At 51.8% G+C, this 26,464-nt stretch overlaps 2 protein-coding genes across 2 annotated transcripts in view; both read left to right on the top strand.

Moving 5' to 3' along the window:
• Positions 1-1,993: 1,993 nt before the first annotated feature.
• Positions 1,994-15,665, top strand: CRYBB1 (crystallin beta B1). The gene is made up of 6 exons (XM_045886438.3): positions 1,994-2,118; positions 3,486-3,672; positions 5,398-5,516; positions 10,478-10,610; positions 13,372-13,514; positions 15,390-15,665. The coding sequence occupies exons 2-6, from the start codon at positions 3,505-3,507 to the stop codon at positions 15,571-15,573; spliced, it is 747 nt and encodes a 248-aa protein (XP_045742394.1). The 5' UTR covers positions 1,994-2,118; positions 3,486-3,504; the 3' UTR covers positions 15,574-15,665.
• Positions 15,666-22,208: 6,543 nt separating this feature from the next.
• The window catches only part of TPST2 (tyrosylprotein sulfotransferase 2), a 48,166-nt gene continuing 43,910 nt past the window's right edge, over positions 22,209-26,464 (top strand). The window contains exon 1 of the mRNA XM_054510469.2: positions 22,209-22,325. The gene's annotated coding sequence lies outside the window, so the exon portion shown is untranslated. The remainder of the gene's footprint in view (positions 22,326-26,464) is intronic.

Below are 26,464 nucleotides of genomic sequence, written 5' to 3'. Positions count from 1 at the left end.
GGCTCAGTCGTTAAGCGACTGCCTTCGGCGCAGGTCATGATCCCGGGGTCCTAGGATTGAGCCCCGCATCGGGCTCCCTGTTCGGCAGGGAGCCTGCTTCTCCCCCTCCCACTGCCCCTGCTTGTGTTCCCTCTCTGGCTGTGTCTCTCTCTGTCAAATAAATATATCGATAATATCTTAAAAAAAAAAAAAAAGAGCTTAGGTTCAGGAGTTAGAATGTGTCTCCTGATTCCATTTCATCGATGAGCTAACAGGCTGAGAGCAGAGGAAGGGACTTGCCCATAGTGAGGATTACAGGACCCAAGTCAGTAAAATGCTCAGGGTGTAGCCACCCAGCCTGGGGGGCCAGCCCCTACCTCTGCCCCCACCCTTTGGCAGGTGGCCCATGGAACTGCCCCAGACAGCCTGGCCTTGAAGCCCAGACCTGTGGGTTCCCCCGCCACCAGCCACAGGCATCTTGGCCCCTGTTCCAGCGGCTGCCCCATCCTGTGGTTCCTGCCCCCCTCCCAGGCCTTGGCGCAGGATGAAAGGCCGAGGGGGAGGCTGGGAAGCGAGGGGATGTGGGCTGGGGGTGGAGGAAGAGCCGGCAGAGCTGGCCCCAGGCCACGGTGATCTCAAGGCCCCAGACCAAGGTGATCTCAAGGATGGATCTGGGCTCTGTGGGGGGCTGGGTCCCGCCTGCCACGAAAGAGGCAGGAACCGGGGCCACCACCAGCACCTAGGGCCAGGGAGCCAGACCTCAGGCTGATCTGGCCCAACAGTTCCCCAGCTCTACTGTGAGTTCACACTGTGGGACCTTGGAGAAGTCACCTGTTCCAGCTCGGCCTCAGTTTCCCCATTTGTGAAAGGAAGGAATTGGATGAGAAGACTCCTGGCGTCTATTCCATTGTTCTGAGTTTTTATTGCTCTATTTGACTTCTGTCTCTCTGTCTCCTCCCCTTCGCTGTCCGTCTCCCCCTCTGTTCCTCTGCAGTTCCGTTTTCTTTCTTTCTCTGTGACTCTCCACTTCTCCCAGCCAGTCACCCTATTTCTCTCCCCCCCATCCTGGTTCCCCTATCTCCCTCTGTACCCCAGCTTCCATTATGAGCCAGTGGCAGGACCACTTAGTCCTCCCAAATTGATTGAGGGTGCACTCTGTGCCAGACCCTTGTGCTCAGTGCTGGGGTCCAACAGAGCACAAGAAATGGTGGGGCTTGGGGCTTCCCCAGGGAAGCTCCGAGATGGCCAGTCATGTTCAGGGCTACCAGCTCTGTCCCTGGGGTCAGAGTATGGAGGGGTGGTTGTACAGGCAGATCAGGGAGGAGTAGGGGAAGAATCTAGGCCCAGTGTGGGCAGAGGAACAAGACTCAGGCTTTGAACATTCAACTCACCCGAGCACAGCTCCCCCACCCCCCGCCTCTATCCTGATCTCTATGGCAGGGGGAGAGCAGAAAGGCCGGAGCCAAGGTCAGATAGCGTGAGAATGAAGCAGACAGGCTCCCCAGCCAGCCTGTTGGGGGCAGTTCCTGGCTCTGACACCTCTGTCAGAGAGCTCGCTTGGCTCATCTGTGAAATGGGTACTGAAAGTACCAAATAAGGTGGCTCGTCCTGGGGCTTGACCACGACGGCGGGTAGGGTGACTACCACGGTGCACAGCGAGCACTCAGCAGGTGGGGCTGTTGACCACACACCCACATCTGCCTTCACCAAGCATCTTCCCATCTGCTGTGCTCCTTGTCACCCAAGTAGCCTGCCCCCCGGGGCTCCCCTTTCCTCGGCCCCAGGATTGGCAGCCAGCGGGGACCCTGTGGGCCCAGCCCAGCTGGGGTTTCGGAGAAAGGCCTAGGGCTTGGGGCCAGGCCCAGGGCGAGGTGGAGAGGCAGCGGGCCAGGGTTTCTGCTGCGCGAGCCGGGCTCACAATGGAAAGTGCTGCCCTCCACAGGAACAGGCTAGGTCAGGGCCCCCGGGGGCCGCTCCCTCCCTGGAGCCTGCTGAGCCAGCTCCCGCTTTGTGCCACAGACCATGGGCCCTGGTGTCTGCCAGACTATAAAATGGGGGGTCGGCCCCCAGTCACCCACTGCACCAGCCCGCCCGCCTGCCCGCCTGCCTGTCCTTCAGCGGGAAATAGCAGGTTCCCAGGTAAGAGGGCCACCCAGCAGCTGCTGAGAGCCCGAGGGGAGGGCAGAGAGAGGGGAGGCAGAGAGAGGGGGAGCTCGAGAGAGCCATAACAGAAGAGACAGAAAGGCAGAGAGAGAGAGAGAGAAGATCAAAGTAAGCAGAGAAAAACAGAGAGAGTGAGAGAGGGAGAGAGATAGAACATCAACATCCCCAGGAAGGAAGGAGCCCAACTGCTAGCTCAGGGGAATGTTGATTCACAGAGTGACGTGGGGGTTGTGGGGGGGTCAGCAAGTCACAGATGTGGCCCAGATGTCTGGCCTACCCAGAGTGGGCAGAGCACAGTGGAGGAAGGACAGGCCTCAGGGGAGGTGGGGGAGGGATCTGCTTGCCCCAACGAGCTCCTTCTTACACAAAGTGTTCAGGCATCAGCTGGACCAGAGGGTTTCAATCTGTGCTATCAGGGGGTCCTCAAATCCCTGGAAATTGTCCCCCAAATTAAAGGGGGCCCGGGACAAGGCGTTCTTCAAATACTCAAAGGCATCTGTGACCCCAAAGCAATGAGGAACTAGACGCATTGACCAGAGCCCTCTCCAGCCAGTTCCCACGCTGGAATGGGTTCCCCATTTCAGAACCCCCGCCCCCATACACACTGAATCCATCCTCTTGGCTCCCCTTTATGCCCCAGTCCCAGACCTGTGTCTGCACCCACACACCCAGTCCTGGACAATGCCAGACGGAATGGAGTCAGGAACCAGCATGCATTCATTCCCTGAACAGGTGTCAATGGAGAAGCTCCTATGGGAGACGCTGCTGAGCCAAGTGCTGGGGACCAAAGGGTGGATTCCTCCGAATAAGGAAACAGCAGAGCGATTAATAACCCTGTTGCTGGGTCCATCTGCTTGAATTGAAACTGGAGTCCTACCTCTGAGTGGCAGGGTGCACTTGGGTGGGTCACCTCCCCTCTCTGAGCTCAGCGGGGATACAAGGCACCCTCTGCATGGGGTCAGCGTTCATTCATGGGCGTAACAGACCTGGAGTACCCCCAATACTCCCAAAGGGGTCATGTTGTTGTTAATCTGGTGGGGCTAATGGATATCACACCAGCAGAGAAGTGCGGTACAGCGGAGTGCACAGCTATACGGGGCACGAAGGAAGGAGATAGTTGGGGAGAAGGGGTGGGTAAGGGAGGGTGTGGCTGTTAGAAGGCCCGGAGGAAGGCATTTCAGGGATGTGTGGTCCTCAGACAAGGAATTTAGAATGAGAGAGAGAGCGAGCGCGAGCAAATGAGTTCAAAGAAGGCTGCAAACGTCTGGTGGCGGGATGTGAGGCTGGGGGGACAGCTTGAGGGTGCCATCCCTGAGTGACCTAGGTTAAAGTCTTCTTTACAGAGGTTTGTAGGTGGGGACCATGTCTCAGGCTGTGAAGGCCTCCTCTACGGCTGCCGTGAACCCAGGGTCTGATGGGAAGGGGAAAGGGACCCCGGCCACAGGACCGGCCCCTGGCCCTGGCCCCGCCCTGGCCCCAGCATCCGTGCCAACGACCAAAGCGGGGGACCTGCCTCCAGGCAGCTTCAAGGTACGCACCCCTGCACATGCTCTCCCCTCATCCCCTCTCCCCTCCCCGGCTCTTCTCCTCCCTTTTACCAGTCCAGCCAGCCTGCACCAGCCAGGGTTCAGAGTTTCTGAAAAGCCAGAAACCACCAGCCCCCCCAGAGGTACTCTAGGAGCAGTAGGTGACCTCAGACCTTCCTGAAAATTCTTCGAAGCAGTGAGGACTGAAAGTGCTTCCCCAGTCCCCTGGGGTTAGGGTTGGTCTGGTTTCAAACTCCGGTGCGCAGAGCTGGGATCATTTCTCAACGCTGGGTTCACGACAAGCTCTCATGGGGTCCACGCCTGGCCGGCTTTTGTCGTTCCGTTCCGTTACTTTGTTAATCGTTCATTTGTATTTAGCTTTGAATAATACAACTATGCCTGCAAACACCGCCCCTCCCCCACTGAAAGCCAGAACCGGGTAAAAACCCTCTAACTCTGAAGTTACCCCCATGAGCCCACCACCCTTCTCCCCTACTCAAGGCAGCTGCCTCAGTCACCCCTGCCCGCCATCCGCCTACGTACATGTTTACGCCATATTCCTTTAAAAGAAATTCCTTTATTGGTGTTTTACCTGTTTTTAACTTCTTGAAACAGGCCATATGCCATTATTCTGGGTTTTTCTCTTTCCTTTTCACCTACTATGAGATTGCGAATAGTCATCTTCACTGCTGTGTGTTGCTGGGGGTCACTCGTGTTGGCAGCTGTCTGATATTTCAGAGCGGGGCCGTCGGGTGGTTGCTAGCTCTGCTCTGGTGTCCACTGGGGCCAGGATGTCCTTATTTGTGTCTCCTGAGGCCCACATACCAGAGATCCTCTTGGGAGGACAAGCGTAGGAGTGCTGGGTAGAGAGTATGCGAACCTCTTCCTTGTAGAGCTGGGGAAACTGAGACCTGGAGAAGGAAGACACTTGCCTCGGTTGACGTGAATGGCAAGGTTTCCCCAACTTGGGACAACGAGCAGATGAAAACCCAAAATAGTGGAGGCTCAGTGAAGCAGGGAATTAGCCCAAGTTCAATGCAGAGGCCCCTACGTTGAGGCAGGTGGACTGGCGAGTGTTTTCTGAGCATCAGCTCTGTGGCAGATACTGAGGCTGAAGCTGGAGGTGCAGAATTAGATCAACCCCATACCCCACCCTGGAGGAGTTCTTGGTCTTTGGAGGTTGAATAAAGGGGGAAAGGGGTGCATAGAGAGAGACCCAGAAGCAAAGCAGCAGTGACTGTATTACTTGTGCTAATAATGGGCTGAGCACAGTGCAGGAGCACTCAACCAAGCCCACATGGGGCGAGAGCATCAGGGAAGACTTCCTGGAGGAGGTGACATCTGAGTCTAGAGCAAGACAGGGAACATGAACTCCAAGATGGGAATGTAGGGTGGAGGGGGCATTCCAGGCAGAAGGAACAGTACAGAGGAAGGAAGGAAGATCCATCAGTCCCTAATGATGGTGCAGATACTAAGTTCGGAAGTGGAAGGAAGGGAGGACAGGATTGTTTCACAGAATCTGGCTCATGGCCCACTCTCATATGATCTGTGCGGGCCTGCTTTTATTTATATAAACAAAGATTTATATTTATATTTATATTTATATTTATATTTATATTTATATTTATATTTAACAAAGTTTTGACCTGGAGCCTCTCCAGATGGGAGGTGTACCTCCCCCACTCACTCTGCACCCCTTTCCCCGGGACGGGGATTCTCTCTCCTGCAGCTGGTGGTCTTCGAGCAGGAGAACTTCCAGGGCCGTTGTGTGGAATTCTCCGGGGAGTGCTTGAACCTGGGAGACCGTGGCTTTGACCGAGTGCGCAGCCTCATCGTCACCTTGGGACCGTGAGTGTGGGGCAGGGGGGGACGTTCCCAGTGCCAGGGTAAAATAATAATAATAAGGAAATACGGTAGCCACCATTTACCAGGCACCTGCTCCATGCCTGCCCACCATGCTAGCTGAGTCACGTATATTATTTCCAGTCTTCATCTCAAACTTGGGGGGGGTCTTACTCCCCTTCCCATTTTACAGATAAAGAAACTGAGGTCCAGAGAGGTGATTTGATCAGCATCAGGTCACACTCACAGTGAGTCATGATGCGGGGGGGAGAAATGCTGTCTCTCTATAGAAGGAGCCCTGCCCATCACTGAGGACAGGAGGAGACCAGAGGGCCCAAGGGTCCACGAGCTATCCCCTCTCCTGGGCATCAAGCAGCCCTGCGAGAAATAATAAGCATCTGTTGAGCACCCACGAGGTACCAGACACTGACAGAGGGCTTTACCTAGATGATCGCTATGTAAGGTAGGGACTATTCTTATGCCCATTTGACAGTTGGGGAAATGGAGGCTCGGAGGGGTTAAGTCCCTTGGCCGAGCACCTAGTGGTAAGTGGCAGAGTCTGGATACAACTTAGGTCAATCGGTGTCACCCACAGTGCTTTTGTTACCGTACTCCAATGCCTACCCTTGACTGTCTGGGCTTCTCTGGGCCTTAGTGACCCTCATGCAAAGCAGGAATAATTGTCCCTTTGCTCATAGTGACTGTAACATAGCAACATAGTAACCCCTGTGGGCTGAGGTCAGGGCACAGGACAAGACCCCCATGGCCCCTTTGCCTCTTGTCTTACCAGCCCCAAATCCCCTAAGGGATATGCTCAGCCTGTACGCCCAGCAATGTGGGACAGAGATAGGCTTTGAGGTCAGTCAGGCCTGAGTTTGAGTCCCACCTCCCCCATTCACCTTGTACAGTCTCTGAGCCTCAGTTTCCCCACCTCTGAAATGGGGAGAGTAAGGGTCCCCACTACCCTCCACGGGATTATGCTGAGGCCTGAAGGAGATAAGGCAGCAATGGGCCTGACACTGTGTGAGTGTCCCAACGTAGTGAGTGACAGCGATGATCATTTACCCTCCCCATTGTCCTGTGAGTTCAGCCAAGTCACCCCGGTTCCAGGGTAGGTGGTGGAGAGGGGCGCACTTCTACCTCCTGCACCCACCCCCACCCCTGGTGTGGTCAACACAGCCTCAGCCCCACCTTCAGCCCCAAAGCCCAGCTGGGAACAGAAGCTGCGGATGTGGCCAATTTGGGTTTTCAGGCTTTTTTTGGTGACAGTGACTCAAACCCAGAGTATTTCTCCTCCAACAAAGATGCAGCTGGTCTTTGGTGTGTGCTCTGGGGCTGTGCCCAATGGGGAGAGAAAAGGGGCTGTGGTCCAGTGCCCTGGGTCTGTGTCAGGCCCCACAGGGTTGTGGGAGAGACTGTGGTAGAAAAAGGATGGAGAGGGTGAGGTGGGCCGGGGAAGGACAGGAGAGGGGTGCCTTCAACACTGGAGTGGGGACAGGGGCAGGGCATGAAACTTAGGAGCCTTCACCCTGACACCTGACACCATCCCAGGACCTTAGCTGGTGACATAACCTCTCTGAGCCTCAGTTTCCGTATCTGTAACTTAATATTCCTGCCCTATTTCTCTCCTTGCTCATAAGTCTCCAATGAGCCACAGGAGATGAGAAAATACTTTGCAATAAATATTTACAGTTCCTCATTCTTTTTTTTTTCCTATTTAATGTTCGTTAATAAACCTTGACAAATTTCTTTTTTTTTTGTATATTCTGCATATTCTTTTTTACTATTATTATGTTATGTTAATCACCATACATTACATCATTAGTTTTTGATGTAGTGTTCCATGATTCATTGTTTGAGTATAACACCCAGTGCTCCATGCAGAACGTGCCCTCTTTAATACCCATCACCGGGCTAACCCATCCTCCCAGCCCCCCTCCCCTCTAAAACCCTCAGTTTGGTTTTCAGAGTCCATCGTCTCTCATGGTTCTTCTCCCCCTCCGATTTCCCCCCCTTCATTCTTCCCCTCCTGCTATCTTTTTTTTTTTTTTAACATATAACATATTATTTGTTTCAGAGGTACAGATCTGTGATTCAACAGTCTTGCACAATTCACAGTGCTCACCATAGCACATACCCTCCCCAATGTCTATCACCCAGCCACCCCATCCCTTCCACCCCCCACCACCCCAGCAACCCTCAGTTTGTTTCCTGAAATTAAGAATTCCTCATATCAGTGAGGTCATATGATACATGTCTTTCTCTGATTGACTTATTTCGCTCAGCATAACATCCTCCAGTTCTATCCTCGTCGTTGCAAATGGCAAATTTCATTCCTTTTGATGGCTGCCTAATATTCCATTGTGTATATATACCACCTCTTCTTTATCCATTCATCTGTCAATGGACATCTTGGCTCTTTCCACAGTTTGGCTATTGTGGACATTGCTGCTATAAACATCGGGGTGCACATACCCGTTCAGATTCCTACATTTGTATCTTTGGGGTAAATACCCAGTAGTGCAATTGCTGGATCATATGGTAGCTCTATTTTCATACAGTTCCTCATTCTTATAACAGGTCCTCACTGGGTATTATGACTCCCAGAGTTATGACAGGGGAAGTTTTGGGGGAGGTGGGCAGGGTGGCAAGACCACATCAGTATCTGTCCTTCTGTAAGCTCGGACCTCCAGCAGCTTTCCTCTCTTTTTAACCATCAAAGATAGTATTCATTGTGCTTTCTCTGTGCAGGACTTGCTCTGTGCATGCCTTTTTAGATCCTCATAACCTGACAAGGTAGATGTAATCTTTCCTCTCTTCTCCTGAGGCTTAATGAGCTTGAGGTTCTTGCCCGAAGTCACTCAGCAAATAACTGATGAGCTGAGATTAGAACTTAGGCCTGTCTGTTTTCAGAGTCAGTGCTTTTAACTTCTACCTGGCACCATTTTCCAGGGCTCCCTTCCCATCCACCCATCCATCCATCCATCCATCCATCCATCCATCCATCCATCTACTTACCATTCATTTAGCCATCTGTCTATACATCATTGTATCCATCCATCCATCCATTCATCCATCCATCCATCCATCCATCCATTTTCCATTTATTCATCCATCTGCTTACCCCTCCCCCTCCTTCCCTCTGTCCATCAGTATATCCATCCATCCACCCAACCATCATTCTTTTACCCATCTATCTACCTACCTATCCACCCACCTATCCATCCATTCATCTACCCATCCACTCAACTATTACTTCATTCATCCATCCATCCATCCATCTATCCATCCTTTTCTTATCTACTCCAGATCAAGCAGGGCCGAGGCAGATTCGCCTCTATTCTAGGAGCACATCTCCATCTTCAAGTCTGTCACTCCAGGGTGAGTTGGCTCATTCCTCAGACAAGGACCTTAGGCTCCTGGGACTCATCATGTTTCAGTCCATGGTGGTAGCTCATCCCCCACCTGCCCCCCATTTCCTTCTGGGTTGAGGAAGATCCCAGAGAGATGACACTGATGTCAGTGTCCCTCTTGTCCCCTGAGAACTCCTGAACCCATGTAGAGCAAAGGTCAAGGGGTCCCTTCACTTCAGACTTCTCATCAACCTACCCCAGAACCACGGGGGTCCCTTTAACACAAGTTCACTTCCCATCTTTAATCAGGCTGCACTGGGAAAACCAGGAAAAGCCCCATTTGACTTCAAACTTGTAATCAGTTCTCCTAGAGGACTGAACAGCTTCAAATGCAGCCACATTTAATTCTCAGAAGTATCTGAGAGGCAGTTCCCTCCCACTGCCCCATAGCAACTACCAAGTGTGTTCTGTATTCCAGGCCAGTCCTTATCAAACATATGATTCAACCACCTGTATCAATTTTCCCCTTACCCCTGTATTTCCAGGACTATTATTTATTTAATATATTTCATTTTAAATGACCCTTTTGAACACAGGTAAGTATATCTTTAAAGAACCTTTACATCACTTGCACAAAGAGAAAGCCAGCATCACTTGCTATAAGTGAGAGGTACCCATAAAAAATGAACACAATGAACACAAAACAGTGCTATTATACCTTAGCCTGCTCAAGGCTCTGGGCGGACGGCTGTTCTTGCCTTGTTCCAGAAAGAGAGGCTAGCGAGTGTTAAAGGTCCATTAGCATCCAACAGAGACTTTCTCCTAGCTGTAATCAGGTTTAAAATAAAATATCTTCTTTTTTAAAAAAAAAGATTTTATTTATTTATTCATGTTAGACAGAGAGAGAGAGAGCGAGTGAGAGCGAGAGAAGCAGAGGGAGAAGCAGGCTCCCAAGGAGCAGGGAGCCCGATGTGGGGCTCGATCCCAGGACCCTGGGATCATGACCTGAGCCGAAGGCAGACGCTTAACCGTCTGAGCCACCCAGGCGCCCAATAAAATATCTTCTTATATCTATTTTACTCCAGGTTCTTGTAGTACTTAAAAGATGTGAATCCCACAACTGGGGAAACAATTTGCTCACATAATGACACTGTCTCATTTAATCCTCCACCAACTTCAAGAAAATAGGCATATTATTTGTTGTTTTTAGATTTTATTTATTTACTTGACAGAGGGAGAGACACGGCGAGAGAGGGAACACAAGCAGGAGGAGTGGGAGAGGGAGAAGTAGGCCCCCCGCCGAGCAGGGAGCCCAACGTGGGGCTCCATCCCAGGACCCTGGGATCACAACCCGAGCCAAAGGCAGACGCTTAACGACTGAGCCACTCAGGCACCCCGAAAATAGGCATATTAGATGAAGCAACCAAGCCTCAGAGAGGTAGAGCCACTTGCCCATGGTCACATAGCCAGTAAATAACATAGCCTAGGATCCAACCCACTGGCCTCAGGGCTGCCTTGCAAGGGTATGCGGAGGGCTTCTGCTGATGGTTTCTCTCCTTCTTGTCTTTGCTCCTCCCGGCCCTCCGTCATTCTGTCCATCGCTCTTACATCCAGCTGGGTCGCCTTTGAGCAGTCCAACTTCCGGGGGGAGATGTTCGTCCTGGAGAAGGGCGAGTACCCACGCTGGGACACGTGGTCGAGCAGCTACCGCAGCGACAGGCTCATGTCCTTCCGGCCTATCAAGATGGTGAGTGGTTCCTAAGCCGGTCCTGGGGGATCAGTGGGGAGGGCAGGAGGCAGGGGTCAGGTGTGATGGCAGGCAAGGGAATGGGGGCTGAGCCGGGGAAAGAAGGAGGAATGGCAGGCAGGGAGGCGTGATGACCAAGGGCGCTGGGCCCTGGTGCTTATCGATTCTTCAGATGTCCCTGGCACCCAGCCCCTGCTAGGAGCCCTGGACAAATGACAAACATGAACCCTGGTTTTTTCCCTTCCCTGCTGCTTTTGAGACTCAGTATCCCAGCTGTCAGAGCTAGAAACTTCAGTGTCTTCCTTGCTTCTGTTTGTGGAATGTTTCTGATTCCTGACTGCACATTAGACCCTCTTAAGAGGCTTTGAAAATCCCAGTGCTCATCCAACACATCAAACGTGCAGGTTCAAGCTTGTGTGGGAGCTGAGAAGATGGATATTGTAAAAAGGCACCTTGAACTTCATGATGATAAGACTGAATGAGCTCCTTTATAATATTTAACTGAGTTAAATAGTATAACTTAAAGAAGACTCAAAGCCAAGATCAGTGGATCAGTGGTGTTATCCCCAAGAAGTTCAGTTTTTCCAGAATTGTGTTGATTATGACTCATGAACCAGCCATGTCTAGACTCACCAGTGTTGATTTCCAGTGGTAACCAACTTTTGCCTCCATGATGGGAATTTTCTTTTTTTTTTTTTTAAAGATTTTATTTATTCATTTTGAGAGAGCAAGTGAGAGAGAGAGAGTGAGAGAGCACAAGCCAAGGGGAGGAGCAGAGGGAGAGGGAGACTCCCCACCAAGCAGGGAGCTCGATACGGGCCTCAATCCCAGGACCCCAGGATCATGACCCGAGCCAAAGGCAGACACTTACCTGACTGAGCCACCCAGGCGCCCCCATGATAGGAATTTTCATGAAGAACATTCATGAATGTCCATGATGCCAACTGTTTTGGCATCACCAAACTTATCTTAATGGATTGTTCAACCACATCATTCCCAGTGTATTCTCAGAATTTCGGCCTCAGTTATCAGGCTATAATGAACCCTTTGTAAGAATTCATAGATTCATCTTGGGGTGCCTGGGTGACTCAGTCAGTTAAGCATCCAACTGTCATAATCTCAGAGTCATGAAATCGAGCCCACATCTGGCTCCACGCTGGGTGTGGAATCTGCTTAAGATTCTCTCTCTCTCTCCCTCTGCCCCTCCCGCCCCACTTCCTACCCCCGACCCCCCCATCTCCCTGGCTTGGTGCATGTGCATGCTCTCTGTCTCTAAAAAAAAAAAGAAAAGAAAAAAGAAAGTAATTCATAGATTTATCTCTTAGTCAAGGGTCCTTAAAAGGAAATCTCTGTCAACAAAGCTTGTTTGGAGGACTGACTAGCCAGGGCATTCCCAGTAACTTCAAGAGCTTTACTGTCCAATACTGTAGGCAGTAGCTATATGGGGCCGTTGAATGCTTAAATCTTGACTCGTCTGAATAGAGATGTGCTCTTAGTGTAACACAGAGAACCAGGATTTGAATACACAGCAAAAAATAAATAAGAATGTAACTAGCTGGCTAGTGTTGCTCTATTGGCTGCATATTGAAATTATAATAGGTTGGACATATTTGCTTACATAAAATATATTATTAGGAAAAAAAAATCCCAGTGCCTGGACCCCACCCCAGACCAATTAAATCCAAATCTCCAGGGCTGGGTCCTAGGCACTGATATCTTTTTCATGCCCAGCAGGTAGTCTCTGTGTAGCTGGGGCTGAGAGCCCCAGTCCACTCTCTCCTCTCCATCTCGGCCACCGTCCTGGTGTGGGCCACCATTATCTCTTCCCTGGACAGCTCCAGCTCCCTCCCGCCCCTGGGTTCTCTGACTCCTTCCCAGCTCTCGCTCCTGGGAAATAAGATGGATGTCTCACCTGACCATCCTCCACTTAGAGTCGTGCATTCAAACCATTATCGGTTGAGCTCTTTCTGCCAGGCTCCGTTGCAGGCTCTGGCTAGGCAAGGTCCCTGCTCTCACGGGAGGTGGCTGCTGAAAACCTAATCACAGAAATCAGTCTATAAGCACAAAGCACGTAGTCCATGATGCAGAGGGGCCATGCCGTGTGCTGGGAGAGCAGGAGAGGAGAGCGGGGCTCTGGTAGGGGGGTGGGGGAATGGAAGCAGTCCAGGGATGCTCAGGGAAGCCAGCCCCCTGAGGATGGGAATAGAGTCAGCCACAGGAAGCCTGGAAGGTTTCTTCACTGCAAAGTGAGTGCAGAGTCCCCTGAAGCACGGATGAACTGGGTGTCCAGAAACCGGAAAACAGATGGTGTGGCTGTGGCCCAGGGACTGGAGGGAAGAAGGGTGCAAGATGGGAGGGGAGGAATGAAACGTCTCTCTGAAAGGTTCTTCTGCCTTTCGCCGGCTGTGTGACATCGATCAAGAATTTTGACCTCTCTGAGACTCTGCCTCTTTGGCCATAATGAAAACAGTAATACATCAATGTTTCGGTAGCACTTGGCATATGCCAGGCGTTGTGCTAAGGGTGCCATATGTATTGCTTCATTTAATCCTCATGACAACGCCGTAAAATCGAGTCTGTTATCCCCTTTCCCCAGATGAGGAGGGCCTTTCCAGGCTGGACAGTGGCAATCCCAGGCAAGTCCCATGGTGGCCTGAGCAGACTCAGCTCTCTCTCTCTCCACACCCAGGAGGCCCCTCGAAGTTACTTCTCTTTGCCCCGTTCATACTTCACATGCCTGACCCAGTCTTGCCTTCCCTAGGACTCCCAGGAGCACAAGATCTGCCTGTTTGAAGGTGCCAACTTCAAGGGCAACACCATGGAGATCCAGGAGGATGACGTGCCCAGTCTCTGGGTCTACGGCTTCTGTGACCGCGTGGGCAGTGCGAGGGTCTCCAGTGGAACGTAAGCACCCCTCCAGCCAGGCCCTTGGCTTCTGCTTCAAGCCCAGACAGACTCAAAGGCTGTCCTCCTTATAGGATATAAGATCGGGTGCGTAGGAAAGGCCACACAGCCACTCCCAAATTCTCCCAGGGCTGGTGCCTGGGATTCCACCCACAGAGCTTTCCTCCTCTGGAGAGTGGATTCGTCCTTTGACGGATTACATGCCCATGTAAACAAGCCTGGTAATTGGTTCTAAAAAGATGGAAGCTGGAGAGAATAAACACTGCTAGACCCAGTCTGGGATTGGAGAAATAAGTGAGAGAGGCAGAGCAGATGTAGGTCGATGAGTCTAGATGTGTCTAGGAAAAGAGCATATTCAGGGACATCCAGACCTCTGGGGAAATGAGCAGAATGACTTCTGAGAGGCGAGACTGTGAATGCAGGGGGGATGACCAGCCACCGAGGTGCTGTGAGACCCGGGTGAGCCCTGTGCCCGTCTCTGTGCCTCAGTATTGCCATCTGCACAATGGGCACACCAGACTCCTTGATCTAAAAGGGCCCTTTATCCAAACTCTTCAGATTTGAAGCTTTCCAAACAGAGCCCTGGGAACTCGTTTCTGTGAGAACACAGAGGAGGACTGGATGCCCCGAAGAGGTTACCATATCCATCCCTGTGCCTCTGATAAACCGTGCCAGACACACCTGGTCTCCTCCAGGCAAATATAGGGCTTCTGTCGCTCACCCAGACTCTTTCTGAGTTCCTGTAACAGCATCAGGCTCAGGCTTTTTGCTTGGCCTTTCTTCCCTGAAACCCGCATCCCTGCATGCAAGCCATCTGAAATTTACTAAGCTTGGCCTGTGAGCCAGGCACCCCACTAGGGCCCTGGGGGAGGCAGGAATGAATAAGACTCAGTTCCTGCCTTCAGGGGGCTCACTCAGCCCAGCAGGGAGGCCCACGTATCCCCATGAGGTGATGTCCAGCAACACTGGGTCAGAGATGGTCCACACAGCAGGTCAGAGGAGGAAGGGAGGTTTCTCGGATCTGGATGTGCCTGCTGGAGTGGAGGGCAGGTCAGAGGTTTATCCGAGGGGGCTAGAACTGAAAGCAGACTCTGAAAGATGGGCAGGGGGTGTGGGAGAGGCCTGGACAGACCCTCCCAGCACAAGCAATGACAGAAGTCAGAAATGAATCATTGATGATAACGATGTACCGAGCACTGTGCTAATTCATTCTCAGTGAATAGCTAGGGAATCTTTGTAACAAACCCATGCAGTAGGTGCATTAGCATCACTTCGCAGAAAGCAAGCTGGAGTTCTGCTAAGCCCTCGACCTCGATTCTCCAAGCTAGTAAGCGGCAGAACTAGGATCTGAACCAGGCATTGCTGATACCAGAATGCGCATCCCCAACCACTACATGTAAATTCACTTACATACAAAGGAAACCATTATTTGAAAGGAGGCGCCTCCTTCTTCTCTGCCTTATGGCTAACCAGTCCCCAAAACCTATCCTCATCCCTTCCATCCTGTTTGGTAAGCCTCGGGTCACCATCGCTGGTGGGATGCGCATTAATCTCCCTACCGCGTATGCATACCCCGTATACTTAGTAAGAGCTTCTGGTACGTTTTCCCAGTTCTGCCCCGTAATAAACCAGCCCTAGAGACCACTCCCACTTTCTAGAAGGGGAAACCAAGGTTTTTTAGAGAGGTGAGTAGGAAGCCCCAGGAAGGGACAAAGCCAGGACAGAGGAGCTGCGCCCGCTTCCTGTGACCCAAGCCCATGATGGATGGAGAGCGGATTGCAGGGATGGGTGGAGAGGGGCAGGTCCGGGCCGGGGTCCCGGTGCCAGGCAGGGAGGCTGGCTATCTCCACCCTGTCTTTCTTGCTTCCCTCCCAGCTGGGTCGGCTATCAATATCCCGGCTACCGCGGGTACCAGTACCTCCTGGAGCCAGGCGACTTCCGGCACTGGAACGAGTGGGGGGCCTTCCAGCCGCAGATGCAGGCCGTGCGGCGTCTGCGCGACAGGCAGTGGCACCGTGAGGGCTGCTTCCCAGTCCTGGCCGCCGAGCCCCCCAAGTGAATCCATACCCTGCTCTTCTCCCTTGCCCCACCCCTCCCTCAGACTCAGTTTCCCCATCTTTCCCGTGCAAATAAAAGTTCCTAAAGCCAAAATGTCTCCTGGATCTGTACATAGATGTGAGCTTTGGGGTCCCCCGTCATTGCCAGCATGTGACTTCCCCACGCTTTTTTTTTTTTTTTTTTGGTAAGATTTATTTATTTATTTGAGAGAGGGAGAGAGTGCAAGAACATGTGAGCCGGGGGAGGGGCAGAAGGCGAGGGAGAGAATCCCAAGCAGACTCCCCAGTGGGTTGGGGAACCCAACATGGGGCTGGATCCCAGGACCCTGAGATCATGACCTCCGCAGAAGGCAGCTGCTTAACCAACTGAGCCACCCAGGCGCCCCATCCTCAGTCTTAATAATTATGTATACTAGTAATAAAAACAGCAAGCACTGCAAAGTTCTTTACACACATTCTCTTAGCGTACCTTTCGGACTACTTTAGGAGACTGGTATTATAATCACTCCAATTTCCTCATCTGTTAATGAACAGATGAGGAAATTGAGGCTCAGAGAGGGAAAGTGATTTGCCCAAGGTCACACAGCCAGTCGAAATTTGAACCCAGGCAGGGTGGCGCTGAGCCTATGCTCTTAAATCTGTGTTTTCAAACTCGACTCCTTCGTGCACGCTTACGATTTTTTGCCTTCTCAGCTTAATGCCTGTTTTGTTATTTACTTAATATATTTTTTTAAATAGACCTCCTATTTTGTGCTTGGAGGCATTGATTTGTAAATAAAGCTTCGTAACACTTCGGGAAGTGGAAAATCAGCATTCATATGCCATAGATGGAAAGCAACTGTGTAAATACAATTTTAAGAAGGCCAAGTATTGAACAGACACACCACTCTGTAAGCCCGTTACCTGCATGCTCTTTGACAAAATAGGTGATTACAAGTGTTGGAGAGAAATAAGAAAGACATGCTTGCTCCAGATTTTTCTCCCTGCTAATAATCTAAGAAGACTGAAAAGAGCATTATTTTATTTAATCCTGGGTCCAAGTTCCACTGAGAATCATCAGTCCCACTCTAAGGGGTACATACCCTGGTCTTATTGACTCCTGTATCAACACTTAGTATTGATTGATGTTATTAACCTTTAATCCACACAGGAAAGCTGGGGGAGGTGTTGTCATGGAGGAGGGGATATTTGAGGGGCCCTCGAGGGGTGGGACAGGAGCTCACTTGGTGGAGAAGAGGAAAGGTAACATTCCAGGCAGAACAAATAGCAGGGATCTTACTATCCCACATGGCACCTTTGTACAGATAATAAAAAGATGCCTCTTCCTCAAGACATTTGACTGCCATCTGTCAGAATTTATATGTCTGCAGTGTGACTGTGATACCCTTGTGCTGTGCCCAACTTGCACAGCTGTACCTGGTAGGCCTGGAGTGCTACGGGAAAGGCACAGAGGTTGAGAGAGCCTGTGGTGGGGCCAAGCCAAGCTTTTTGACCCGAGAGCACTAGCTTGGCTGTTGTGTGGGCAGAAGCGGGGGATCGGAGGCGGGGGTGGGAAGAATTTGCCAAAAGTGGCAGGAGATGAAGCTGGAAAGAAAGGTGGGGCCTCATGACACCCCACTCTGTGGTTTTGCTGAGCTTCAAAGTTGAGGCACCACCTGACTCAGAAGGTCTTGCATTCTGGGGCATTCAGCCTCCCTCTCTCTCCTGCCCTTGTTCTCCCCACCTCCACGCTCCAATACGGCCAGCCTCTTGCATTAGAAGACGGGATCCCCAGGCAAGAATCTGTAGATGCCAGGGTTTGCCCCGCCTTAGAGTTAGAAGCTGCAAAGTGTTGGGCAAATGGCTTCCATTCCCTGGGACTTGTTCTTCCAGTCTCTACAAAGGCAGCTCGAATGATCAACCAGCCCCAAGATTCTGTCCGACCTTGGGATCCCATGGTTCCCAACTTCCATGGTGCTCCAAGATTCTGCAATTCATCTCTACGCTTCCCTGATTCTCTGACTCCCAAGTCAAGCTACATAGATTCCCATCCTCAACTCCTAAAGTCCGTGGGTGCAGCTCTAAAATTCTACTACGGTGGAGACAAGCCTTCCAGTCACACGGGCCACACGAAATCAACTCTAAGGCCTCACAGACCACAAGCCACATGGTTTGATGAGAAAGAGAAAGGGAAAGAGAAACACTCTCCATTTAAATATAACACAACTGCTTTCTGATCACTTAGAATTTGTATTTCATACTTCTCAGAAGAACTATTTTGGACATAGCAGGTGTTTTGTTCTGTTTTGTTCAGGGTATCCGTCTTGTGGGTCCTATAAAAGGCAAACAGAACAGAAATCCACTGGCTCAGTGAGTGGTAAAACTTACGTGCATTCATAATCTAGATTTTCCAGATTGCTCTAACTCAAAGAAAGGTGTCGATGCCCTCATTTTCTCATGGGTGTTTTTTGAAAACAAGGTGAAGGTCAGCAGTGCTAAAACATGAGACAGACACTTGGCAAGACCAACCAACAACAACTAGGATGAAAATAACAAAGTAATTATTTTATATTTGATTTGTTGTTGTATCCATACATTTATTGAGCTTTTTTTTTTTTTAAGATTTTATTTATTTATTTGACAAAGAGAGACACAGCCAGAGAGGGAACACAAGCAGGGGGAGTGTGAGAGGGAGAAGCAGGCTTCCCGCTGAGCAGGGAGCCCGATGCGGGGCTCGATCCCAGGACCCTGGGATCATGACCCGAGCCGAAGGCAGACGCTCAACCGACTGAGCCACCCAGGCGCCCCTACATTTATTTAGCTTTAAAAAAAGAGGATTTTTATTTATTTATTTGAGAGAGAGAGAGAGCATGAGTGGGGTTGGGGTGGGAGAAGGAGTGGGGAGGAGGGGGGCAGAGGGAGAAAGAGAAGTAGACTCCTTGCCGAGCAGGGAGCCCAGCTCGGGACTCAATCACAGGACCCCAGGATCACGACCTGAGCTGAAGGCAGATGCTTAACGGACAGAGCCACCCGGGGACCCCTATTTAGCTTTTGTTAACAAATTTATGAATAAACACAACATGTATCAAAAACCAGAATAAATACAAAATACAAGCAAGTCCAAGACCAGAGCATGGAAAAAAGGCCGGGAGGGAGGGAGTATGACATAAGAGCTGTTGCTTCTGTCGTGGGTCCTACTTCCAACGAGATGTGAGCTTCTCACCACCAGGAACAGAATTTCAGAGCTTGAAGATAAGTCACATGTTTCACCTCGAGACTGAAACTCTAAGTTTTTGACGTTCTCAGGTTGCTCAACAGCGGTCATGCTGATGGGCACCTTGCTGGAGGTGACTCTCGGAGCCGAGTCAGAAGGCTGATAGGAGAAGGTCCACCATGGCTACGGTGCCCCCAGCTTTCTTGGGGGCTTCTCCCAGCTGGTTCTGACTCTGCAGGAGCTTTGCCCTAAATGCTGGCTTCCAAACATGGTGCTAGCTGGGATGTCGTCATGTTTCAACATTAGATCCCAGCTCATGAATCTCTGAGTCACAGGCCTTTAGGGAGACAAAGCACCTTGGTTATGGAATGTCCTCTCCTGTCCACCGCAACAGGAGGCAAACTACCATCTTTAGGGCAACAGGGCAGGGATACCAAGTCAGCAGTGTGTGCCAGAGTGGGGGGGTGCAGGTGGAAGGACCACCCACAGGTGGCCAGCGCCAGATTCTGAGGGACACACAGCAACCGAGTTTTGGCAAAGGGGCATTGTGCCAGGATGTCCCGAGGAGCTTCTAGAGAGGTGAGCATCGCTTTAGAGCCTCGTTGTCATGATGGCCAGGCATCTGGATCAGCTATGTAATATCAGACTGCTTTGTGAAGCTTGGGCACCCAGCCAGAAGGGGTGCATATCCTTCCAGTGGGAGAAGAGAACCTGCCCCTCTATCCTAGCTTCCTTCCTGTCCCCTGCAAGGCCACTTCCTCCCACCACTGTCCTGAGTCGGCATCTCAGCTCTGACATTTACAAGCTGTTGCCTGTGGTCAAGACAAATAACCTGATGAAGCCTCCGTTTCCTCATCTGTAGAATGGGAGTAATGAGGTTGTTGAGAGGAGTAAAGGATCAACTTGAATATAATACATGTAAGGAGCCTAAAGCACAGCAAGTCCCTGAATCATCATTAGCATCATCTTCTTCAATGTCAGAGCTGGAAAGAGTTTTGGAATCATCGTGTTTTATGCCACATTTATTCTTCCTGCTTCTGACAAATATTGGCTGAGGGCTTCCTGAGTGCTGGGGAAGCAGGCTGGGGGAGAAGACAGAAGAGGCCCCCACCCGGCTGTTCACAGACTAGAGGAGCAGACAAGATGAGAGTCTTCATCGGCTTTCAAAGTCACATCACATTCCTGGGTGGCATGGGTCAGTGTCCATGGCATGAGGATCTCCTGGGGGGCAAGTAGGCTTCCTCGAGGAGGGGACAGCTAGCTTGAGACTTGAAGGGGTTTGCCGAGTCAGAGGGCTGATAGGAGAAGGTCCAACCTAGAAACCAGATCATCTGGTCCCTTTCTTTAGCCCCACAACTGAGATCTACTAATTCTGTCTTCCAGATGGAACCTGAACAGTCCCTCCATGTCTCTGGCCCTGCCCTGGGTTGGCCACCTCCCCTGGAGTACTTCAACAGCCTCCAAAGCAGCTTCCCTGCCTGTCCTGCTCCACGGAGCTGCCAGAGGATCTTTGCAGAAGGCAAAAGCTAACCACGTCCTTCCCCAGAGGAACACCTTTGCTGCAAGATAAAGTCCTGACTCCTTCCCACGGTCGCCTGCAGCACCCAGCCCCTGCAGACCCCTCTGACCTCCTATTTTCCCCTCTCCCCACATCCTGTCCACTGCACTTCTCGAAAGTCTGCATCTGAAAAGTGCTTCCTGCTGGACTTTTGCACCTGCTGGTCTCTGTGATTCACAGACCCTTCCACACTTCAGGCCTTAGTGTGAACACTCCTGGCCCTCCCTGCCTGGTCCAGGTTAATTCACCCTGTTTCCTCCTCCCCAATTAGAGGTGTCCACTTTTTCGTGAATGCTTGTTGAAGGGTCTGGTTTCCCCCTTGGATGCAGGGGCCTTGTCTTCCTGTCACCTGCTGAATCCCAGTGCCTGACACAAGGCTCTCAGGAGATGCTGTTGCTAGGTAGTTGTTATTAAACAAATGGTCACTATTCAGATCTCTTCCATTGATCTCCGTTTCTCCACCCACAAAGGGGCATTAGAAAATAGCCAGCAGAGGGGTACCTGGGTGGCTCAGTTGGTTAAGCATCTGCCTTCAGCTCAGGTCATGATCCCAGGTCCTGGGATCAAGCCTGATCAAGTGTCTGGCTCCCTGCTCAGAGGGAGTCTGCTTCTCCCTCTTCCTCTGCCCCTCCCCCACTCATGCTCGCTAGTGCTCTCTCTCTCTCTCCCTGTCTCTCTCTCTCTCCAATAAATAAATAAAATCTTAAAAAAAAAAAAAAACCCACCCAACAGTTACTATGCAGTTAGTCATACAAAGCCTCTAATATATGTAGAACAAACACTATATGATACTGTTTTTCAATAACAGCCAGATTCATGGAGATGGGATTGCATATTGTCAGTCCCAACACTTTCTACCAGGGAGGCACTATTTACTGGACCCATGAATGAATTAATGAAGAGCTATGAATGAATGCATGGCTAGCCATAGGCAAATTACTTAGTATCTGTATGCCTTGGTTTTCTTATCTGTGAGATGCGGATAATAGACCTGTCACACAGGCTATTTATAGTTTAAATATGTAAATATAGGTGAAGTGTTTAGATAAATGCTTCGCACTTAGCGTGTGTCTGTGTTTGCTGTTATGGTTGAAACTATTTCAGAAATTTATTTAAAAAAAAACGCAAACTTTTCACAATGAAAAGTAGCCTGCATCCCTTCCTTCCCCTTCCTTCAATGCATATGCATATAATGCATAGATAGATCTATTATATACTCATTTTACAGATAAAGAAACAGGGGCACAGAGAGGTTAAATATCTTGAGACCTACCAGCCTGGAGTTTTATTTTACTCACGTCTGTCAGGGTTTCTCAACCTCAGCACAACTGACATTTTAGGCTGGGTGTGGGTGGGTGCGGAAGGGGCTGCCCCGTGTTACTGCAGGATGTTTAGCAGCATCTCAGGTCTCTAGCCCCTAGACACCAGGAGGACGCCCCTGCACCCCAGCTGTGACAACAAAAAATGTCTTCAGATATTGCCAAATGTCCTTGGCGTGGGGCTGGGGGAGCAGGGCAAAATCGCCCCCTTCTTGAGAACCCTCATGTCTATGAATCCGTGTGATAGCCCCTCCCTCTGTTTTCCTTGTGTTACACACACAGTAGCACGCTGTTCAGGGTGTAGTCTTCTTCTCTTACACCACTTCTCGGCGACCATTTCCACTTCGCTGATTACAGACAGGAGAGAACTTCTCTGAAACAGACCTGTCCCGACAGGAAGAGGGGTGAGCCGCCCGTCCTGGGGGTAAGCCAGCCCTCAGACCAGGACTTCCGGGGCGGGGTCAGCTCCCGGGGGCCGTCCCGCCCCTCCGCGCAGTCGGGGGGTGGCCCGCAGGGGCGGGGAGCGGCCGTGGGCGGGGCCGCGCGCCCGGGCCCTCCCCCGCGCGACGTCACGGCGCCGCGGCCCCGCCCCCGCGCGCGGGCTCCTCCCCCTCCCCCGGCCGGGGCGGCTGGCCAGCCCGGAGTCGCTGGGCGAGCGGGGTCGCCTCGCAGCGCCTTTGCACGGTAGGTGGCCCTGGGGTGGCGCGTGGGGCCCGGGCCGCGGCCGCCGGCAGGGAGGCGTCTGCGAGTCGGCCTCGGACGCCGTGGAGCCCTCAGCCCGGGCGGCTTCTTCCCGGGCCCGACGCGGCTGCTGAGGCTCCGGGGCTGGGAGCTGGGCGGGAGGCGGCGCGCGCGGGCCGGTTCGAGGATCCGCAGACGCCGGGCGCCCCGAGCGCTGTCCGCGGGGTGCGGTAGAGCCCCGGCCCCCTGACCGCGCTTCTCGCCTCGGACCCCGCGCCCCGGCGGCGCTCAGCGTCCGTGTGTGTGTTGGGAGTGGGGGTTGGGGGCGACGGCGTGTCACCGCCGTCGGGGTCCCTGGCCCCTCCGCGGCGTGCGGGGACCCCCCGGGCGGGCTCCGGGACGCGCGGGGGGCGCGTGGAAGTTAACTTGCAACGCCGTGCAGTTGCGAGGCGTGTCCAGAGTGGAGGCGTTGGGCGGCGGAAATCGCTGGCTGAGGAGGGGGCCGCAGAGAGCATGGGGTAGGGGGAGCCCTGGTGAACTTGAGGGTCAGCCGGGAGGAGGGAGCGAAATTCTGCCAGAAGACCCCGCCGCCTGGCAGCCTCCCCCTCTCAGTGTGAGCTGGACGGAAGGTGCTTGACAAAACAGACTGGGAGTGGCAGCGCGGGAAGGGGGGCTTGGTCACCCAGGCCTGGTTGCCGGACTTGGCAGAGTCATTATTATTATGTGGGGCAGAAGTCGGGTCTGACTTTCTCACTCAAATGCCCATCCCCTCTGGAGGCAGGGTGGGGACCATCCAATGGAGTGCAGTCGTTACAAAGCACTGTGCCTATCACTTGCCCACTTCCCCTTTTACAGGTGGGGAAACTGAGGCTCAGAAAGGTCAAGTGCCCACGGCCCTTGTAGGTCCCACAGGTAGGATGTGGCAGAGCTGAAACCCACCCTCAGACGTCCTGACTTCATATGTCATGTATGGTTGTTGGGGAGGGGAGCTGTCAAACTCCTACTCATCCTTCAGAAGCCTCAGGCAGCACCCCATCCTGGAAGCCTTTGGCAGGCATTGTTGAGTGCTTCCTGTTTTGAAACCCACAGAGGTGACTGGCCCTTTCCCTCACTTATCAACCTCCCATCCTGGGCTGTGGACATCTGTTCCTGTACCCCATCTCCTATCCTTTCATTCAGCTGGGTGGCCTCATGGTTAGGCCAGGCTTCTGGAGTTGGGCAGATCTCGGGGTGACTCACTCTGGTTTAGTAGTGATGTAGTCTGTGCGAGTCATTCCTCCTCATCCAGCCTCAGTTTCCATGACTGTAAAATTGGGTTTGTTGAGTCATTCATGAACCAATTTACCCTACTGAATCCCAGTTGTACTATTATTTACTCAGTGTGTGTGTTTAAGTCACTGTATTTTTTAAGATTTTATTTATTTATTTGACAGACAGAGAGAGAGAGAGCACAAGTAGGCAGAGTGGCAGGCAGAGGGAGAGGGAGAAGCAGGCTCTCTGCTGAGCAGGGAGCCTGACGTGGGGCTCTATCCCAGGACCCCAGGATCATGACCTGAGCCTAAGGCAGCCGCTTAACCGACTGAGCCACCCAGACGCCCCCCACCGTATTTTTTAAAGCCTCATGTAATCTCTTTATAGCAGCTTTACTAAGATCAAGTTCATATATCCTATAATTCACGCTTTTAAAGCATTCAATTCAGCGGCTTTTTAGGATATTCACAGAGTGAATATTTTAGAACATTTTCATCACCCAAAAAGAAACCCTGGACCCATCTGCAATCACCTCTCAGTCCCTCTCTCCCCAGCCCCTGGCAACCACTAATCTACTTTCCGTCTCTATGGATTTGCCTATACTGGACATTTCATGTAAATGGAGTCACGCACAATGTGGCCTTTTGTTACTGGTACCTTTCACTTAGAATGATTCTGAGGTCCATCCGTGTGGTAGTATATAGCAGTTCTTCCTTACTTTTTTTTTTAGTATCTCATTACTTTTTTTTTTAACAGGTTTTTTTAAGATTTATTTATTTATTTATTTGAGAGAGAGAGAGAGAGAGAGAGAATGAGTAGGGGAAGGGGCAGAGGGAGAAGGAGGGAGGAAGCCGACTCCCTGCTGAACATGGAGCCAGACGCAGGACTCGATCTCAGGACCTGAGCTGAAACCAAGAGTCAGACGCTTAACTGACTGAGCCACCCAGGCATCCTGGTATTTCATTATTATTTTTTTTTTTTATTTCAGTATAGTTAACATACAGTATTAGTTTCATTAGTTGTACTTCATTACCTTTTAATGGCTGAATAATATTCCATTGCATGGATATACTCTATTTAACCACTTCTCAGCTGGTGGACATTTGTGTTATTTCTGCTTTTTGGCTGTTGTGAATACTGCTGCTGTGAACATTTGTGTACAAGCCTGTGTGTGCCCATATGTTTTCAGTTCTCCCCGGTATATCCCTGGGAGTAGAACTGCTGGATCGGATGGTAATTCTGTGTTTAACCTTTTGAAGAAGTGCCAGGTTCCCAGAGCAGCTTCCCCATTTTACAGTCTCGCCAGCAGCAGATGAGGGTACCGATCATCTTAAATAAACATAGTCTCCAAATAGTTACAGTCTTTGAAATCACTGGCTTTGATGTGCTCGGTATAAATTATTTTCCAATACGCATTGAGTTAAATGCCTCGTTAGCAGAATAAGGAGTGTCCTGTGGGTCACCAGAAGCATCTCTGGGACCATCAGGAAACCAGAAATCCAGCCCGTGGAGCGCTTTGCCAAGGCATGTGTGTGCTTGCGTTGCTTCTGTAACAGGGGCGTAGTTGTGAGGGCAGTCTACCGGGCCCTGTGCGGGACGGGGGGCACTGAGGAGCCCAGGGGCTTGCAGTGCCTACCCCAGGACCTGGTGGTGCCTGTTAGGAACCTGTGTATAGGAGAATGGAAAAGTAGGAACTGGCCAGACCTTCCCACCCCAGCTGCAGAGGCCAGTCCCTCAGCGGTGAAAGGGAGTCTGGTCCTGCCCGGGGCCCCACCCTGGCCACCTATGCTCATTCTGCAGGTGACCTCCCCTGGTGGCCATGTGGGGTGGGCCATCTGAGCGGCCTCAGGGAGTCACTGCTTGTTTCAACCGACGCCACCCCTCCCTCGCCCCCCACTCCCAGACCTGAGACCCACAGTCCTGAGTTGCAGAGGCCCTGTCGGTGCCCCTCGGGATGACACACAGACATCCCCTCCTTCCTCTTGGCATCGCCCCCATGCCTGGGACCCCCACCTCTTCCCTCACGCTCTTTGCCTGCTGTGAGGATGAAGCTGCTCGGGAAGAGCCCAGGTCAGAGCAGGGCATTTTCATGGAGGAACCAAGTTTCTTGAAGGTCACCAGTTCCTGATGTTCTTAAGCCTGTCGTCTGCTGGTTCTGGAACCGAACCCGGCATCCCTCCGTGCGTTCTGGGTTCCCATGGAGCAGCCTTGTCCTACCTGGACAGCTGCTGTTTGGGAGGGCCATTGAGCTGGGCCTCTGGCACCTGTCACCAGCCCCTCCTGCTTTTATTCATTTATGCATATTTTCCCTTCCTTGTCCTTTTACAACCAGGCATTCCTGGATAGCCTGGGGAAATGGAAACGGTTCAGGAGACTAGGGAAGAGTCTCTGGGCCTCAGTGTATCCTGCTGGGGAAATGGGTGTGGACTGAGTCAGAACTTGGATCTAGTGCCACCCTGGGATTGGTAAGGCTGTCAAAACGTGTTATCGACACGACTTTGTGAATCGATATGTAGTAAGAGAGGTGGGTCAGCAGTGGCTGGTGGTAGTGATTTAAAAGCCCAGGTATGGCCCAGATGGCTCTGATCTGCCCTGTGGCACTGCAGAAACTTGTCTGGGTAACAGCAGCTCCTGGCCTCCCCCCGCCCCCCCGCCACCTGTTCCTGCCATCTGCAGGGCCCCTTCTCTGCGCTCTGCAGCCACACACTCACCCTGTCTGGGGCCACTCCAGAGAAGGTTCTGAGATGCCTGCGCCCTCGCATGGCCCTTCTCTGGTCTTTTCCACTCTGGATTGTGGCATAAGGAGGATTCATGGGAATGATTCATTGAGAATGGCCCGTGGGGTGGGCCGAGCCCCAGAAATTGCAGGGAAGGGCTGCTGGGGGCAGTGT

The sequence above is a fragment of the Mirounga angustirostris genome, unplaced genomic scaffold, assembly GCF_029215605.1.
Source record: "Mirounga angustirostris isolate CCGP_5_RB_7025 unplaced genomic scaffold, mMirAng1.0.hap1 SCAF_14, whole genome shotgun sequence".
NCBI lineage: Eukaryota > Metazoa > Chordata > Mammalia > Carnivora > Phocidae > Mirounga > Mirounga angustirostris.
This window is presented reverse-complemented; position numbering and strand designations above follow the sequence as displayed.